The 18,603-nt window shown below is 32.8% G+C and overlaps 1 protein-coding gene across 2 annotated transcripts in view; it reads right to left on the reverse strand.

The window, feature by feature from the left end:
• The window catches only part of Pitslre (cyclin dependent kinase 11B pitslre), a 152,170-nt gene extending 136,394 nt beyond the window's left edge, over positions 1 to 15,776 (reverse strand). The window contains exons 1-2 of one of the 2 annotated variants that reach the window (XM_085822386.1): positions 15,557 to 15,776; positions 4,409 to 4,539 (exon numbers count right to left, since the gene is read on the reverse strand). In XM_085822386.1, coding sequence (XP_085678512.1) covers positions 4,409 to 4,539 — 131 coding nt within the window. In that variant the 5' untranslated portion in view covers positions 15,557 to 15,776. The remainder of the gene's footprint in view (positions 1 to 4,408; positions 4,540 to 15,556) is intronic. The other variant, XM_085822385.1, reaches the window with a different exon arrangement.
• Positions 15,777 to 18,603: the final 2,827 nt, after the last annotated feature.

The following is an 18,603-nucleotide window of genomic DNA, read 5'->3' on the forward strand; positions in this document are numbered from 1 at the left end:
AGCAGACTGGGTGGCTGAGTGTGTATCAATAAGCAAGTCTCCGGAGCGGAGACGCTTTATGTTTCTCGGCTCACCAATACAAGACTGGATGTATTTGTTTATTACGAAAGGAGACATCTTATGCATTTCGCCAGAAGGACTAGAGATTACTAGGAAACGGGGACTATTGTTATGATTTTTTTTATTTGCATCTGTCCGTAATTCTTTTGCAGAATTTTCAGAAGTAGGTTGAGCGACAGGTTGAGTGACTGGTTTAGTAGGAGACGTTTCAGAACTAGGTTGAATGATTGGTTTATTAGTAGATGTTTCAGAACTAGGTTGAGTGACTGGTTTAGTAGGAGATGTTTCAGAACTAGGTTGAATGATTGGTTTAGTAGTAGAGGTTTCAGAACTAGGTTGAGAGACTGGAGTGACTTCAAAGTTTTTTAATAAAAAAATATGTGTATTTGCCATATTGAAAATAGAAAAGATTCGGGTCCGACGGCCCCGCCCACCACGGAGCCCAACAAGGGAACACAGATTCCTGTGTTAGGGCTAGCCGGACCTATACGCAAACTGAAGCCCCACAGTCGGCTTTCCCGAAAGCAGGTACTCCCGAGAGCTTGACCCCAAGCCACTGACACAAGGACTAGTGACCAGCCGATTGACACCCGTGAGGACGACTAAGGTGCCTCCCGTTTAGCTGAAGCAGAGGCCAAAGCAGTGTGTTGGGGACAGTACCTCGCCCCTCAACTACCAGGACCCTCCTTTCCAGCGACACGGGTCTCCACGCACGGCAAACACGTGGGCAGTTTTCTCGCCACTTGAAAACTAGAAACAAGGTCTGTTCCAGCCTCTCGTGACGAGCCCCAAACTCCGTAGAGAGAAACCACAAGGGAGAAGGGAAGGGAAAAAGATCCAGCCAAGAGGACAGGAGACGGAAAAGAGGATAGATCACTGGGGCTCCAGGATCGTGACACCCGTCTCACCAAGAAGATGATCCTTTGAAGGGCTAGGGTACCTCGGGATTGCCACACCCGTACTCACAAAAGTGAGCCCCCTGAGGGACATTTCATCATTGGAATGTGTTTATAAATAACTGCACATTGATTTCATAATGGTCCTCATTTCGGACGATGTGGGAACAGGAACTGCATTATCATTTAATTTTCGTCGTCAGAATCTGCATCAATGATATTTTTTTAGCTTTGAACAAGCTCCAAAATGTCTTTGTCTGCCATAATTAGGGCTGTAAACACATTATCATCAACTACTGCAACAAATTTTTCTGATAATACAGTAGGACAGTCCAATAATACAGAAACCTTCTCAAACATTTCATTAAGTGTCCGCTCAGTTTCAATATCCTCCTTCTCCATTTATTTTCGTGCCAAAGAATCTGATACTTTTGAGAATCATGCATGACGAAAACAATTTTAATTCATCCTTGGAGTCACTTAATTCCATGCAGAGGGCAACGTAAGAAGAGAGAGACATGCAAAGTGCAACATATGAACCAAACTCACAGATTTTTACTCACACTGTGATACTCGTCACCGAATTCCAAAGCCAACTGATGAGAGATGAGATGTTTGTAGGGGTGGAAGGTGAAACTAGCCTAGATAAACAAAACTGGCTCACAACCAGAGGTTATTCCGAGGGTATTTCAAAGCCAAGTCAGCCTCCTTTCTATGGAAACATGTGAACCCACCTCTTTTTCATTTGACATCCCTCCTAAATCTCGTCTGTGATGCTGGTATTTTTCATATTTTGCTCATTCCCAGAAAGAATATCTTTCTGTGTTAAGCATTTTTTTTTTTTTTTTTTTTTTGTGTGTGTGTGTGTGTGTGTGTTAAGAGAAACAAAATGTATGAAAATACGTAGCGTATTCAGAAACTAAGTACCGTTTCATTCTAGCGCCGTCGCAGCGCTGTGGTAGGCGTCCCGTGCATGAGCACTACTCTTTCTTGTTCACCGACTTTCAATTGTCGTCATTTTGGTTGCTCTATGTTGTGTTTTCAGTTTGCTGTGCACATTCAAAATGTTTAAGACAATTAGTTCTCCCGCTGACTGCGAGATTCGTGCCGTGATTAAATTTTTGAACGCGAGGAATGTTAAACCAGCCGAAATTTATCGTCAAGTGACAGAAGTTTATGGTGAATACGCGATAAGTGATGGAATGGTGAGAAAGTGGGTAAGAATGTTTAATGCAGGTCGAACAAATGTACACGCCGAGGCTCGGAGTGGTCGGCCTTCTGTTGTCACCGATGATTTGGTAAAGAAAGTTGATGAAGCAATTCATGAGAACAGATGCTTCACAATGACAACTCTTTCAGAGGCATTTCCACAAATTTCACGTACTGTTTTGTTCGAAATTGTGTCTGACCGCTTGAATTATCGCAAACTGTGTTCCAGATGGGTTCAAAAAATGCTCGCTGATGTTCACAAAACAAAGCATCTTGGTAGTGCCCTGACATTTCTCACGCGGTACAGTGATGAAGGAGAAAACTTTTTAAACCAAACCATGACAGGTGATGAAACTTGGGTGTGTCATTTCACACCAGAATCGAAACAACAATCGATGGCGTGGAAACACACTCATTCTCCAAAAAAACAAAAGTTCAAAGTGACAATGTCATCACAAAAAATCATGTGCACTGTCTTCTGGGATAGGAAAGGCGTTTTGCTTACTGAATTTCTTCCCAGAGGTGAAACCATTAATGCGGCACGATATTGTGAGACTTTAACAAAACTAAGGCTTGCCATTCAAAACAAAGGAAGAGGAATGCTCAGTAAAGGAATTGTGTTGCTCCATGACAATGCTCGGCCCCATACTGCTGGTGTCACTCAATCGTTAATTCGACAGTTTCATTGGGAGCAGTTCGATCATCCGCCGTACAGCCCGGACTTGGCGCCGTTCGACTATCACTTGTTCCTGCACATGAAGCGCGAGCTTGGTGGCAAGCGCTTTGGATCTGACGATGACACGAAAAATGCTGTGGAGTCGTGGTTATCGAAACTGGCGGGAAGTTTCTTTGACGATGGTATACAAAAACTGGTCACTCGCTATGACAAGTGTTTGATCATTGGCGGAAACTATGTTGAAAAATAGTTTAAGACATGTATTTTTATGTAAAAATAAAATTGGATTCGAAAAAATTGTTTTACCATTTTTTTTTTTTTTTTTTTTTTTTTTTTCAAACCGGTACTTAGTTTCCGAATACGCCTCATATATAGTAGTTTGTCAGGACCGTTGTATTATTTCGTATTAACCGATATTTCCTCTTAAGCGTTTTCACATTAAACTTATTTCACTGCATATGTGTGTATACATACATACATACATACACACATTTCCCAATCTGTTTCCGATAGCAGAAGAGTGCCAAAATGTTTAATTATAATCTTTAATAACATATTTCTAATATCAACAGTGCCTTATTAAAGAAAAAGTGTTAGCAAAATAAATGAAAACATCTTGCATAGCATTCATGAAGTAATAGTTTTACTAAATTATTTCTATCAGAATAAAAGTAACATTATTTATGTCTTATAAGAATTTAATGCCCAATGAATTTCAGGTAGAATAATTCTTTCAATATTGGTTATGTTTCAGAAGGCAAGTCTAAAAGTAACATTTGTTTTAACCCCTTAATCTACAATGACGGGCATAGCCCGCGTACGATGGTCGGGCCAAACCTAACTTTCACGGGCATAGCCCGCGTATGGTGATCGATCCAGAAGTGAATATTACATGGAATATTTGATACGCAATTACAGTCTGATGCAATAATTGTTGTAGATGCAAGTATTACAAAACATTTATTTATACAAAACTCCAAAATACAAAATTAGTGATCTGTAACGATATGATACATTTCAAAGTATTCTGGTACATGTAACGGAACTTTACACTTTTTTACACTCATGTTCTATGTGGATTTTCTTGTACTTGATGATCTGCATACTGTGATTCGTTTCGGTTACAATATTGTTCCAAAATATGTTATCAAATATTACATTAAATATATCAAATTCTCCTCTAGTTCCTCCTAATTGACATAAGGCTTCCTGTCTTATGCCAGGAGTTGTCGTATAGTGCCAGATTTTAGGACTGTTTCTCATTTCTTTCAAAAGCCAGGACTCTGGTAGTTGATCGTCATCGGATGTATCATCAATAATTATTCACCTATACTTTCTTTGAAAATTACATAATTCGTCATGTTTATGATTGCCCGGATTAGCGTGTTACACAAGTGGAGCAAATGTCCCGAATGCTGCGGGAGCTCGTATACAATTTCGGCCCAACATATTCGAATCTTAATCGTAGGTTAGGGGGTTAAACTATTTAACTACCATAGAGAAAAATATTTCATTTAACAATTATTATAGAAACAAAATGTATTGACTAATAACATATTAACATTACCTATCCACATCTTCTTCATTAGTAGGAATTATCTCTATTTTAGAGGTTTCTTTTTCAATTTCCCCATCTTCTTCAGATTCTGAAACATTTCCAGTCAATGGTATAGTCCTCAAATTTTCATGAGAAGCCATCTGTAAAACAAATTCCAACCCATTAAAAACAGTTTAAATTAGAGGTAACTTTTCAAACTGTGCACAATCAAAAGCCTAATTTTGGAACCACAAAACAATTTGCATAGAATTTTAGAAGAAAGCAAATGATTCACAGTATCCAAATATTGCATACATTTGATTCTTATAAATCTGAGCAGACACACACTTATTTGCTCTGGATGTATACAATTAAATCACTATATTTAAAAAATAAAATAGTTTGGTACTTTTGCGTTTAGCTGGCACAAATATTGCCAAACAGACTTTATTGGCGACAACATAGAGTATACACATAAAAAAGGTTACTTCTAAGGATTTTTTTTATTTTGAAGGCATAAACATTTTAATATCGTTTAAAATTTTGCAAAAAGACATTAATTTAAGAATGTGCTATGCTTTCATGGTCAACATCCTGATTCGCCGGTTCATGTCAAGAGACCGCAAGTGATCTCATCTCACGTAAACTACACTACAAAAATCTAATTCTCTCAGTAATTACATTAATTTTAAGTTAAATCTTAACTCGGAATACAAGTGTAAATGCAAGAATTATTTCAATTCGTACGAATAGCTTACTCAGAAATTATGTAAGACCACAGTGCTTATTAGAATTGATGAATTTATTTCTTAACTTTGCCTTCTCTATATTTTCTCTTTCGGGTGAGCGGTGTGATTGCATCCTAATTAACTTAATTACCACGAATGGATTTAGGGCATAAAATTGAATTATCTGGTTAAAAATTCTATGTAATTGTATGCCAGTATTGAAAGAAACAATCAATCTGATAAGAAATGGCTGCGATTTGTTTTGAAAATGAGGTGTAAAAGGTTACCAGCGAGGATATTTCGTTTGGCACCAGTTGCACCGTTATTGGCGAGTTTATCGCTTGCACTGGCAAAACGGAAAAGTACCAATAGTTTATATACAACTATTCTACACCTGTTAATTGAGTAGAAATCTTGCATCTCTAATATGCAGTTTTTATGCAAAAACTGCTATCTAACATTAGCTATTTATAACATATACAGGGTGTTTATAAAGTCCCGGATCTATTTTGATGTTTAATAATTCATAAAATAATGTAGATATAAACAAACTTATGGCATTTATTGATGGAATAACTTATATATTTTCCTTTTCAGGTTTGAATATCTTTACTTTTGTAAATATCGTCTGCGCATGTGGTTAATTTCAGATAATTTCATTTTCCAGTCTAAATATCTGTACTTTTCTAAATATCGCCTGCATGGTCTGGTCTCATCAGTCGTATACTTAGACATGTTGGAAAACTTCGTATTTCCACAACTAGAAGAGCTTCAGCCACGTCTTTTTGCAACAAGATAGTGCACCACCTCATTGGGGTACCATTGTTCATAGTTCTTTGAATGACCATTTTACAGGAAGATGGACTGGGCGAAGAGGTCCAATTCCTTGGCCACCCAGATCACCTGATATAACGCCGCTAGACCTTTTCCTTTGGGGATTTGTAAAGGACAACATTTACAGGAGGAGAGTGTCGAACATTGATGACCTAAAAGCCAGAATTACATCCGCAATAGCCTCTGTAGATGCCGACATGCTGGCAGGTACATGGCGTGAAATTGAATATTGACTTGATATTCTCCGTGCGACGAAGGGGGCACTCATGGAAGTTCATTGACAACAGTCATGAAACATTTTGAGTCTATCTAACCATTTATGTTATTTATTTTAATCTATCTTTATTATTTTATGAGTTATTAAACATCAAAATGGGTCCGGGATTTTTTAAACACCCTGTATTTTTGTGCCTTTAAAGATGTATTTTGAAATAGAAATAATGGATGTTGTTTTTATATCGGAAAGGACTTTCTAATGATATCTTTTATAATAGTGAAACTCCCTTCACTAGTCTACACTGACTATTTTAAAAAACAAAGGATAAATAAAGGTCAAATATTATTTAAGCCATCTGAATATCACACTTTTCATTAAAAATACAACCCAGGCAGTTCATGAGAATGCAATGTTAAATTAGCTTAATGAAATATATTTTTAAAGTTTTAAAAAGAAACAAAATACTTTACTAGTAAAAAATTTCATGATGACATCTGAATATCACACTTTTCATTAAAAATACAACCCAGGCAGTTCATGAGAATGCAATGTTAAATTAGCTTAATGAAATATATTTTTAAAGTTTTAAAAAGAAACAAAATACTTTACTAGTAAAAAATTTCATGATGACTAATATAACAGCAAACTGCATAACATAATAAGAATACCTATGTGAATTTATGTTTTTATTAGCTACTTTTCTTCTATGTTATGAAATGGTAGGTTCACTTACCCTACAGCAATTTGTCCAGAACTGAATTTTTATTTACAATGAAGCATAAAAATAAAAGAAGTTGCAGCTGTATCTCTAGTTCAGCCACATGTTAAAGACAACCATATGAATAATTATAGACAGGTTTAAAGTATGCCTGCTTTAAAAACCAATTTAAAATCCATTGTAGACAGTATAACAAAATGTATCCCATCTGACCTGAATTTACTATCATTATTACTTATCTTAATTATCAGCAATAAGCTATAGTAATAGCAGGCATGTAGCCAGGGGGGTGCCCTGGGCACCCGGGCACCCTCCCGCTTCACTACTACCTATACTTAAAAAAGTGTTAAATAATTTTCAATAGATAAGACTTAAGTTTTTTTTAAAAATATTGCTTTCCAGCCTCCCAAAAAATTCATGTGATTAACAAAGAATGAACGGAAAGTCTACAATTTTCCAATTAGAAGTGAAATCAAAAAAAGTCATCCTTCCACAACAAACAAGCGGCGGTAAAGTACTTAGAAGGTTATGTGACACTCTGAGGTCGTAAAGCTTTTGTTCTTTTACAGTTTTGAATAATCCTCCGTATATATATCTTCCCCCGTACATATCCGGTAATATTTTTTGTCTAATTATCCAGCTTAATGTCACTGAAAACGAAAAAGCCCTTTTGTTTCGGACCAAAGATCTAAAAGCATAATGGTTAAAATAAATATTAGAAAAAAAAAAGAAGAAAATAAAGAGAAGAAAAAAATTAAGTTGGGGAATTTAATTTTAGGATTTGCTACTTATTACCTAAATATTGCACAAAACAGAAACATAGTAAAATAATTTTGAGTGATTGTTTTTTGCATTAATTTTGAATTTAAGATAATACAGCAAAAATATTTAAAAAATTTTCTGAAATAATATAGAGAGCATGTCAACTTCGATGTTTTCAACACAATAAATTTTATTTTCTTAGTCATCTAACAATTTAAATTCTTGTTATTTAAAATGATTTAATAGGGTAGTTATTAAATACACAGATAGTTTATTCACTGCCAAGCATTTTATTTTATTTTATTATTAGCCTAAAGGCGCAAATTGCCCAGAAAAGCTATTAATTTTGTTTTAGCATTTTGTGTTGGTTCACTATAAACGGCATTTCACTTTTTAAATTGTTGTCACCAAATATTAGAGCTCTGCATTATATTTAAATAAATTAAATAATGAAGAATATGCATGAATGTATGCATGTTTCTCGCAATGTGAAAAACGACAGTACCTAGAGACATCAAATTTTGAATAAAGTAGTCTTTCACTCGAATATGGGCATCTGGAAGCCCAAATTTGGAGTTTGGAATTTGTTTTATTATCTATTCCATGCTCTGTAAAACTTTAACGAATTTTTGATTAACAAACACACCATTTCAAAGCAAGCAATGGCAACACTATACAAAAAAAAATTATCTCCAGCGTGCGGAACTATGTACTGAAAAATCTAAAGGTAATTTTAATTATTTTTTTTTTTTTATATTGCTGTTGAATTGAATTTTATGGTTTAAGTATGAAGAACATAATATTTAATAAATAAATGCAACACACAAAATGTTAAAAAAAAAAGTGCCCTTTGGGGGTAATATAAAATTTGAAAGCTCTCAGATTTATTTATTTATTTACTTTGTGAGCCTCTGTGTTTGAGACAAATAATCAGTCAATTACAAATTAAAAGGAAGTAAAAAAACAATAGAATTTAAATAGAATGGGAAAATAGCCCATTAATGGGCAAAATATATAAGATTGCTGACATAGGTTTAGACATAGGTTAGAATACCAGCAAACAAGCTTTTATGGTTTTCCTTATGTATAAGGATCTGTACCTAAGCAGTCTCCCTCATGGACGGGTTATAAAATCCTGAGCCTGACGGTTCCAGAACCCCAAAGGAAGATTGTTTCATACGATCAGACTGAGGGGGGGGGTTGGCAAAGACACAGCGGGCTGAGGGATAATTTTTTTCTCTGTGAGGAGAGAGACCCTGTGATCTGTGATACATTTGTATGTTCTGTGAGGAGAGGTAATTACTCTGCACTCACTTGCCACAGTTGACCTACAGGAGGGAGGAAGTCTCTCTGGTGAGAAGAAATGTAAGAACTCTGTACTCCACCTGGTGTGTGTTTGCCCACAGGGAAAAAGGTCCGAGCCCACGTAGTACTGGCCGGAGCATTTAAACGACCAGTCAGATCTCCAGATGTAGTACAAGTTTCCCGCTGCTATGAAAACTGGGCACCAGGAGTGGTGACCCAATGTGCCCAGGAGGTTATAGAGAAACCTTTACAAGTCTGCCACCTCGAACTGGATCCACGGATTTATCCTCTTGAGGAACTATGACTGGTAACCTACCCCCTACCTGATATAGAGGCCTTTCATTTGGGACCAGTCCGTGTAATGTCAAATAAGATGGAGGACAATTATTATGTATAAGGTAATTACAAACCAGTTTCCTATAGAAAGCCTTCCACAAAGAGGATGGTATTCCTTCCCATAGATAGAAAACCCTTGTATGCTTTAAACAAATAGTAGCAAACATATATGAAACACTAATTATAATGATAAAAGTTTAATGTAATTGCAAGATCATATACGTCATCAACATCAAGCCGAAACCACGAATCAACAACATCCCTTTTCGAGGGAAATAATTTTATTGGCATGGGCTTTATTTTGCAAAAATCGATGTACTGCGCAAAAGTCCTAACATGCTTATAAAAAAGTGCATTTTACTATTTAATCATAATGTAAAACCGAAAAAAAATTAGTATTAATATTAAAGGGTATCACCATTGTTCTCGTATGAGAATGCAAAAATATTATTCATCTTTTTTTAGTTCATTTACATTATATAATAGTTTAGATTCATGGCCTAAAATTTTAAAATAATAGTTATTCATTTTTAAATTCTATAGTGTAGAACATCAATTTTTGCAAAATTCTTAAAACTTTTTTTTTTCCCCAGTTTTAAAGCTTCTGTTCCTTTTTAAGCAAAAAAGTAAACATATAAAAATAACACAAAACATAGGCAAATACTCTTTGCTCCTTTCCTCTGTTTAAGAATAAAGGTATGTGGCCGAATAGAACCAAGGCATTTTACTAAATTGCGGGAATCACTATAAGGAGGTCCAATTAGTCCTTAGAGATAAACTGTGAGGGATTCGGCAAATTTGATCATGAGAAAGTGAAAGGTAACGAATCCCATCTAACACCTTCAAAAGTTACTATGTTTTTCCTACAAATTTTGCTGCATGTTATGTTAATAGAAATAATGCTTTAACTTGTGTTAATATAAATCACTTAATATGGGACACCCTGAAAAAAGAAATCATAAATTAGAAAAAAGTTTAAAAAAATTAAGTTTATTTTCTCCAGAAATTTGTACATTTTGTAACGAAGTGAACTTTATCGGAAGCATTTCTGGTATGGAAAAAAGTAAGCAATCTCCCCCCCCCCATTTGAAAATTCTGACTATTATACAGTTATAGCTATTATAATAACAGATATAATTATAATGAATAAAATAAATTTTTAATGCATTCAAAATTCATGCAGTATGTGCTATTGTGTACTTATCTAAACTGAAAATTTTAGTAAATGGTTTAAGTGTTCAATTATTAATTACCTGCGGTTATAATTGTACTCGAAACATAAATTTCATTCGCGGAGGTTTGACCTCCATGGTTTCATTTGCAATAATCCTAATTTTATTTAACTATACTATTCAGAGATATTATCATATAGATATAGTTGATGCTTCCACGTTGCACAGTTAGATGAAATGATTTTCATAATAAAATTATTTCTTTAATGTATGATATTAATGTGGAGACAGTTATTTTAATTCCTATTAGAAGTTTTTTATCGAAGAGCAACACTAATCGCAAAGGAATGACTTGATTAAAATATACTAATAATGTCTCAACTTCACCAATTTTATAGAGCTGTAAAAGAAAAATGTCATACATATGCTATGACGTATTCCTTCCTCCTATATCCAAGAAGTGAATTATTTAATCTCTTATGCTCTATTAAAAATTCTAAGAAATGTGAGAATCATTGATTTACTGATGGGAGAAAAAGTTAAAAAGCCCTCTTTCTAACTCTTTTACACTGAGAAATCAGCTGTAATAAAGAAGTTAACCTGTGCTGCTTTTGTCAATTAAAAAAGACCGAGTCAATATGTAATTTGATTTATTACTTATGAAAAAGTTTAAATGTGATTGAGCATATCTAAAGTGTTATTGAAGCTTTCATAAAGTCCTAATCCATAAACTAATAAATTCAGAATTAAAATAAAAGTTTAAAAATAATTTTAGACTTAAATGATAATCCCAGTGGCATAAAAGTAAATTAATAAAAGAGATTCATTTTTTAAAGATATTATTATTGTTTCCAGCTATATATCTACATATTCGAATACTACTAATCAAGAGAAAAATATATGTTCAATTTTTCAGCTTTAAAAACAAATTAAATACATGGATTCCTCTTATGGTGACCATCTTCCTTAGAAAACCATCTATAAAAGTGATCGGAATTTCTGAGAACGGCGACTATTTACTTAGCAGATAAAAATTGTCTGCAATAAAAGATTGCCATTAAAAAAAAAAAAAAAGAGGACTTGCAGTATTTAATGCATTCAAATTTCACAAAGATAAAATAATACAGATAAAATAATTAAATTTTATATTAAAATAATAAATTCCAATCAATCACTTAAATGAAGATTGGTAAGAGAAAAATTGTAAATCGCTCAGGATACTTTCTAGAACATAAAAAGCACAAAATCGCATTCTGTAGCTTAGCAGTCTTTACTCTTAGCTTGCATTGCCTGAAATTGATTTTTATTTGAATTCAAATTTTTGTTTTAAATTAAAAATATTATAACTTACATTGAGATAAAAGTTGTGAAATGAATCTATCATACAATAAGTTTTAAACAGTGTGTTCAGTATTCTTCTTATGCTGCTATGAATATATTTGCTCTTCTGTGTAATATTATTAAATGCTAAGTTTAAAACAAGTCTATTTGTTCCTTATAGTGTCTTACGTTTTGAAGGCTAAAAAATTTGCAATTTTGGTTACATTAAAGCATATGATCGGGCTTCTCCATATGATTTAGGTTGGCGAATATAATATTAGACTTTTGCCGGACAAGATGGGCCATGTGGCATAAAAGGCATACCATCATTTTTATCAAAGCTTTTTTGATATAACTGAAGCCCTAGTGCCCATTGTGTGCTCAACCAAACCAGATGCTTATGTGTATAATCAGCTCCCAGACACACCAGTTTTGGCTTTAAAAGTTTCGAATAAAATCTTTTCCCCAAAATATTGATGTGCTTTTGCACATAGACGCTACACTGTCGATAACATCTTGTGACTGTGAACTTTCTGCAAGTGCTTTGAAAACGTTACAAAATTATAATAGAGCTACTATGATGGAAGAGCGCAGAAATTCTTTGGCATCAATATGTATTCATTATAAAAAAAATATAATTTGACAAATTTATTGATATATTTACCAGTTTACAGCCATGGAAAGGGGAATTTGGGAACATTTTGACTGTCGAACCAAAATAAAAGGCCAGAAAAATGTTTGCCTTCTTTTATTTTTATTTGCAATTTAATTTTATGTCCAAAATAAAAAAAAAAAAAATGCATTTACAACTTTTATGTATTTAATTCAATATATTTACTATATAATTATATAGAACATAAACATTGATTTTATATATTTATATTTATAGTTGTATTATGAAACCACAATAAGATGAATTTCAAAATTTTTTTAATACTTGTTTGTATGCGAGTGTGTACATCAGAAATGAAAGTAAAATACTAGAACTACTTTTACTAGCATTACTCTATTTTTGTTATTTATATTTCCTTTTTAAAATTCATCTAACAATGGTTAAAGCACTTGAGGCAAAAAACAAAAATATTGAGTAATGCAATTTAATATGTCTGTAAGGTAATAATTACAAATACGATGATTTAATGCAATATATCCATAATTATATTATTAATACAATTTATAATATAATTATTAATAATATTAAGATAACTGCCATTAATATAATATATTTGTCACGTAATAATTACCTATATACTTGAAGATGCTGTAATGGATAGAAGAGTATAGCCATAAGAGTCATAACAGTATATGGATAATAATTTCAGTTCAGAATAATTTTAGTTTTTGGATGCTGTTAAGGAACTTTGTATGCCAGAGACTGAAGGAAGAAATTTCTAAATAAGGTAAGCGGATATTTGCTTTGCGTATAGCTTAAATGCATAAGAGGTTTTTTTTTTCTTTTTTATGTTATTTTATTGTTTGGTTTAAAATGTAGTTTATTGAGATTATGTATTTTATGTTTGCCTCTATGACTCTACTGTAGAATTGGGTGCTCCTTCGATTTTTTAAGCGAAAATATATCGATGTGTATATGGATAAAGTCAAGGGAGTGTGGAATGCAAGTTTGTGCAATTCTAGGATTTTTTTTTAAGTGAAAATAGGTCGATGTGTACATGGATACCGAGTTTGTGCAATTCTTCGTCTTATGTTATTTTGGCTTTGTGTAGTAGTGATTTTTGGCCCCAAAATCGCCAATTTTCACCAAGGGATACCCATAAATATACATAATAATGTACTTTTATTAGAGACCTTAGACATGCATAGTAGTAGTATAATATTGCTCATTCCATCCTAATTTTGAACCAAAAAAAAAAAAAAAAAATTCCCACAGTAAACAGGATCTCTCTTTTTTTACCAACAAACTTTCATAACTTTTGATAATGAAGGCAGAAATTCTGATGGTAAGAGACAAGGGATAAATTATGTCATACTATCTAAGACAATAAAAGAAATATAAATATGTACAGAAAATAGATTGTTTGTTATAAATTTCAGGTACAATCAACATGAAATCAGGATGTTGATTCTATGATATACAAGTTTCCTTCAATTTGTAGCCCATTAGCTAGCTTTATTGAACACTACATATTCTGCGAGTAGAGAAGTAATAAAAGGGGTGGGAAAATAAGTTGGTGCCTTTTTCAGGTTGGCCTTGACAGGTAACAGTTCAATTTGGTCATGGCTCTACATGTATTTTCATCATTAATTTTTGCTTATTTAAATGAAGAATATGGTAGCACACACTTAAATCAGCATCATACTTATCATAACTATTATGGCACATTTACTCTGCTGGAAGATCTCAATTTCATATTTCAGACTTTCCAAAATTTATTTTCACCAAGACATGTGATGGGTTTAATTTTAGTATCCAGTGCACACAGGATTTGGTGGACTTTATGATGAGCAGTAAAAACGGGACATATACGATGAGTAGTTAACGGGTTATTCAAAGAAAATATACAGTTAAACATAGTAGTATATACATAGATGTTCTTTGGATCATTTTTGGTGTTGGCAATAATTTTTAAAGTCGCACCAAGGCTGCACCGTATACTAGGATTTTACCATGTGATGAGCTCAAACAATTTTTGAAGTCATATTCAAAAAATAAGAATATTGTTTTATTCTGAAAATATATAAACTATATATTTTCTGAAAAAAAAAATTTAATGTATTAGATCATACTTTTCATACACTGTTTCTCTAGCACATACTTTTTCATCAATCAATAAGTATACACATCCAAGAAAAATCCTGTCGATTTCTCTACAGCAAAATATAAGCTAATTTTTAAAATAAAACATTGGAATACGTAATGATAATCCATTAAGTAAAATTCACATCATTTTTTTAAAACTTTTTTACAGATTATTCAACTCATATAAATTATTTTTGTTATCATTTGGAATTAACTGTTAATATATAAACTATTTTACCTTTATTTTGAACAAAATATGGATGTCATGGGTTGGAATTAAAATATAAAATAGCACTATGTTTTTAATGCAGATCCATTATTTTTTACAAAATAATAACTAAAGTATTAGTTAGTTATTAAATAATTAAAAATTTTAGTGCTTCTTTGACATAATATCAATGAGATTCACTAATAGTAATAAATTTTGAAATATTAAATTTCAATATTATCAATTTATTTTGAAATATTAAACTTCAATATTTGCATTGGAAGCATTTATTTAATTATTTGAAACCACACCTGCTTATAAAATGTTGCTGTTTATTTATAAACGTAAATCTTTTTTTTAGGTACTATGACTTTTTTAGCAAGACATTATATTACTACTGCTATTAGTATATTACGATATAGAGTTTATTGGACAGAGGATTTATTCAGGTAATAATAATCTACATATTCTTAAACAGATCTCAGAATGGAAATTCAATTATTTATATTCATGAACAGCAATAACTTGCAGCACAATCTGAAGATATATTCCAATAATTTATATATTATTTGAATGACTAATGGCAAACTAAAAAAAAAAAAAATTATTTAATTATGAATTCCTAAATTGAAAGGCAACCTTAAAAATTCTGTTGCGGGTTGTTGGCTAAAGACTGAACTTAATTGTGTTCAACAGAATGATTCATGTGACAAAACAGATTGTTATATTGTTAAGTAAACTAATGAAGTAATGTTTTCGATGCAGTTAAGTAGACTCCATCGAAGATGATTGTTTAATTCTATAAACTTACATAACTTACTTTTCATTTATTTCATATAATCTCAAGGGTCTTCTACAGGGAAACACTTCACATTCCTTACATTAACCAAACTTTGAAAAAAGCACACTAAAATGCAATACAGATTGAATTTCGCAGAAATATGACTTCCAGCGTCAACAACAAATTACAACTGCAAACCAAGAAACGGACAGACAAAATGCACAACCTTCACACCTGCTACGCGCCTGTGTCTCTGCTAAAGAACGTCTATGTCTTTGTACGAAACCAGGGGGGGGGCCCAAGAGCGATGCGCAGTGCAGGGAGAAAGTTATGCCACATACGCATGACGTCATGTGGGTGACAGCGTTAGTTCTTGGCGTTTGTTTACTTTCGTTGCATCAACAGTTTGATTTGATTTCCGTTGTTAATTTGCTATTATATTTAGGCGGAAGTGGCAAATTGTGCTATAGCGTTGTGTCAGAATTATACACGTTAATACGTTATTTGGCGGAAAACACTCTTTACAACCAGATAAAATAACTATTTTTTTAATGAATTTATGTAGTTTTCATACATAACTGTGATGTAATTTTACATTTATTTTTCATTTTACTGCTATTTTACATTTAAATTGAAAAATTTCTCATTTTAAATCATTTTTTATCATAATCTTCATTTTGTGTATGAGACTTACATCGTAGTGAGATATTTAAACTCAATGTCATGTTTACCAATACTGAGTACCTGAATGATTAGTTAATAAATTCGCGTACCCAACTTCATTCACATGTTTTGGTTACTTTCTTTACATCCCAAACGTAATTCTATGTATTGAAGCAGCGTCTGAGTTAAGCTTTGCGAACTAAGTAAACTGATACATGCCTCACCGTGAGGAAAGAACAATTTCTCGACCACACTATGATGCAAACATCGAATGAGTGAGTGACATATTTCCTTCAGTGTTATTTAACTGATGCATACAGGTATGTGTGATGTAATTTAATTGATATAACTTACACATGCTTGAACCTGAAGGAAAACAAATCTGTGTATAATGCTAGAATACAAATAGCGAAAGAGTAAGATATTCTGTTTAGTGTTATTTAACTGCTGCATATGTTTTAATTTTGATTCCATATAACTTGTTTTTAATTATAAGAGAAAGAAAAATAATTCAATATTGAACACATATTTCGAGTATAACAAAAGTATTTTAAGAAACAACCTGATAAAAATACATTAGTAATTAAAAATATTTAGTTTGTGTACAGGCTGAATTGAAATTAAGATGTGGTGGTGTATTTAATTATGGCAAAGCACACTAGGGTGATCTGCGTAATAGGTGTGATGTCTTCGTGGAGGACTTTGTCAGGGAAACTGGCTCGTATACATGTTACGCATGAGGAAAACCACGAAAACACACATGCAGCCAGCCCGTTCGCGGGATTCGGACCGAACTACCAGTGTTCAGCGACTTTACCGCTCGGCCGCTGGTGGGCCGAAACTAAGATGTAGGGCAAGTTTATTATTATTATTATTGTGCGTATATGTGTAAGAAAAGGTATTTTAATTGTTCCATTTTTAATGTATGGAAGGAAGAATAGGATGCCAATATCGAAGATTATTTACTATAGCAAATAATCACGTCAGGATAAATGTTATATAGAAATCTTGGCAGTGTAAGGGATTATAAGAGTACTTCTAGATTATACTGAAAATATACGCACTTCTGCTAAAATCTGAAGTGAATCAGTATGAAGTGACTTTTCACTTTATAAAGAATGCGATAAGCATACTATTTAAATGTATAAATGACGGATATTAAGAAATTTGTAGAATTTTATGGTATTTAAATATGAATTTGTTAAGTCAAATCTTTTTATATATACTTTTGCTTGAGATATGTAATTTAAACTGAAAATCACGATCATATATTTCTTATGGAATGTCAAAGTTCATTTGTATTAAAAAAAGTGCATGAGCAATGAAAATAAATAGAATAATACTTTTTGATTATGTTTTTACCATGGTCTTAGCAGTTATGCCATCATGTGTTCTGTTCAACAAGATTTATTTAGTGCAAACAATACTACGAAAAAATATTGAAAAATACCTTGTTTTACAATATTTATTTCCCTTAATTAACTTAAATATCGTTTTTCATTTTCTAATGCTTTCCTTTACGAAAAGAATTTAATGTTTACAATTATTTTCAGCATTCGTACGAATTCTGTGCATAAAATAAACATTTTCTTTAACAAAATACTTAATCGGAAAGTATATACCCGGTATTTCCGGTGTATCTACCACATATAAAATGATCATTTTGCTTTAGTTTACATTTTTTCCATTACCAGAATCATGTAGCAGACGCGTCGGTCGATGTTTCTTGTCGCCAGGGTGACGTCACTACCAGCAACCAATGGCACGCTTTTTCCGTTCCTGGCCTAACCTTAGTATATTAAAGAACCTTGGTACGAAACAAGCGTCTAGCATGGAGGTAGGAAAGGGAGGAGGGGCCATTCCGCGCTAGAAGTGAAGCACTGCTTTGACGCTTGGGTCACCAGACGGGGTGTTCTTTGTTTACATTCAGAAGCTCGCTTGACAAGATTCTGATAGTATTTCGACACACGACAGTTCCATAGAAATCGAAAAAGGGACACTCTCGCATGAAAAAAACATTCATAGTGTGATGGATAATAGCAGTTTGTATAGTTTACTGACATTTACGCAAAAATCTTGGTTATTTTTCGATAACTAACAACAGCGATTTTGATTATGAATTTGTTTTATAAAATTCTAAGCTGTTGCACTAAAAAATATAGATTTTAAGAAAATTGCTAAAAGAGATCTGCCAAAATTTATTTTCTCCAAGATTTGAAAATATTGAAACTTGATAGCTAAATGTAAATATATAATTATGTATGTTAAAATATTTGTAATTAGGCACATAGGTCAGATTAAGTTTTTATTAAATAGAGTAACGCATGCAAGGACTATTTGCCTAAAGAGAGAGATGCCATCGTGGAGGAATTTTGAAGAAAAACTGACCTTTGAGTGGGTATTAAAAATAATACTTATAATTT

The sequence above is a fragment of the Stegodyphus dumicola genome, chromosome 8, assembly GCF_044657685.1.
Source record: "Stegodyphus dumicola isolate Sdum_Otavi_A_Nest chromosome 8, ASM4465768v1".
Lineage (NCBI taxonomy): Eukaryota > Metazoa > Arthropoda > Arachnida > Araneae > Eresidae > Stegodyphus > Stegodyphus dumicola.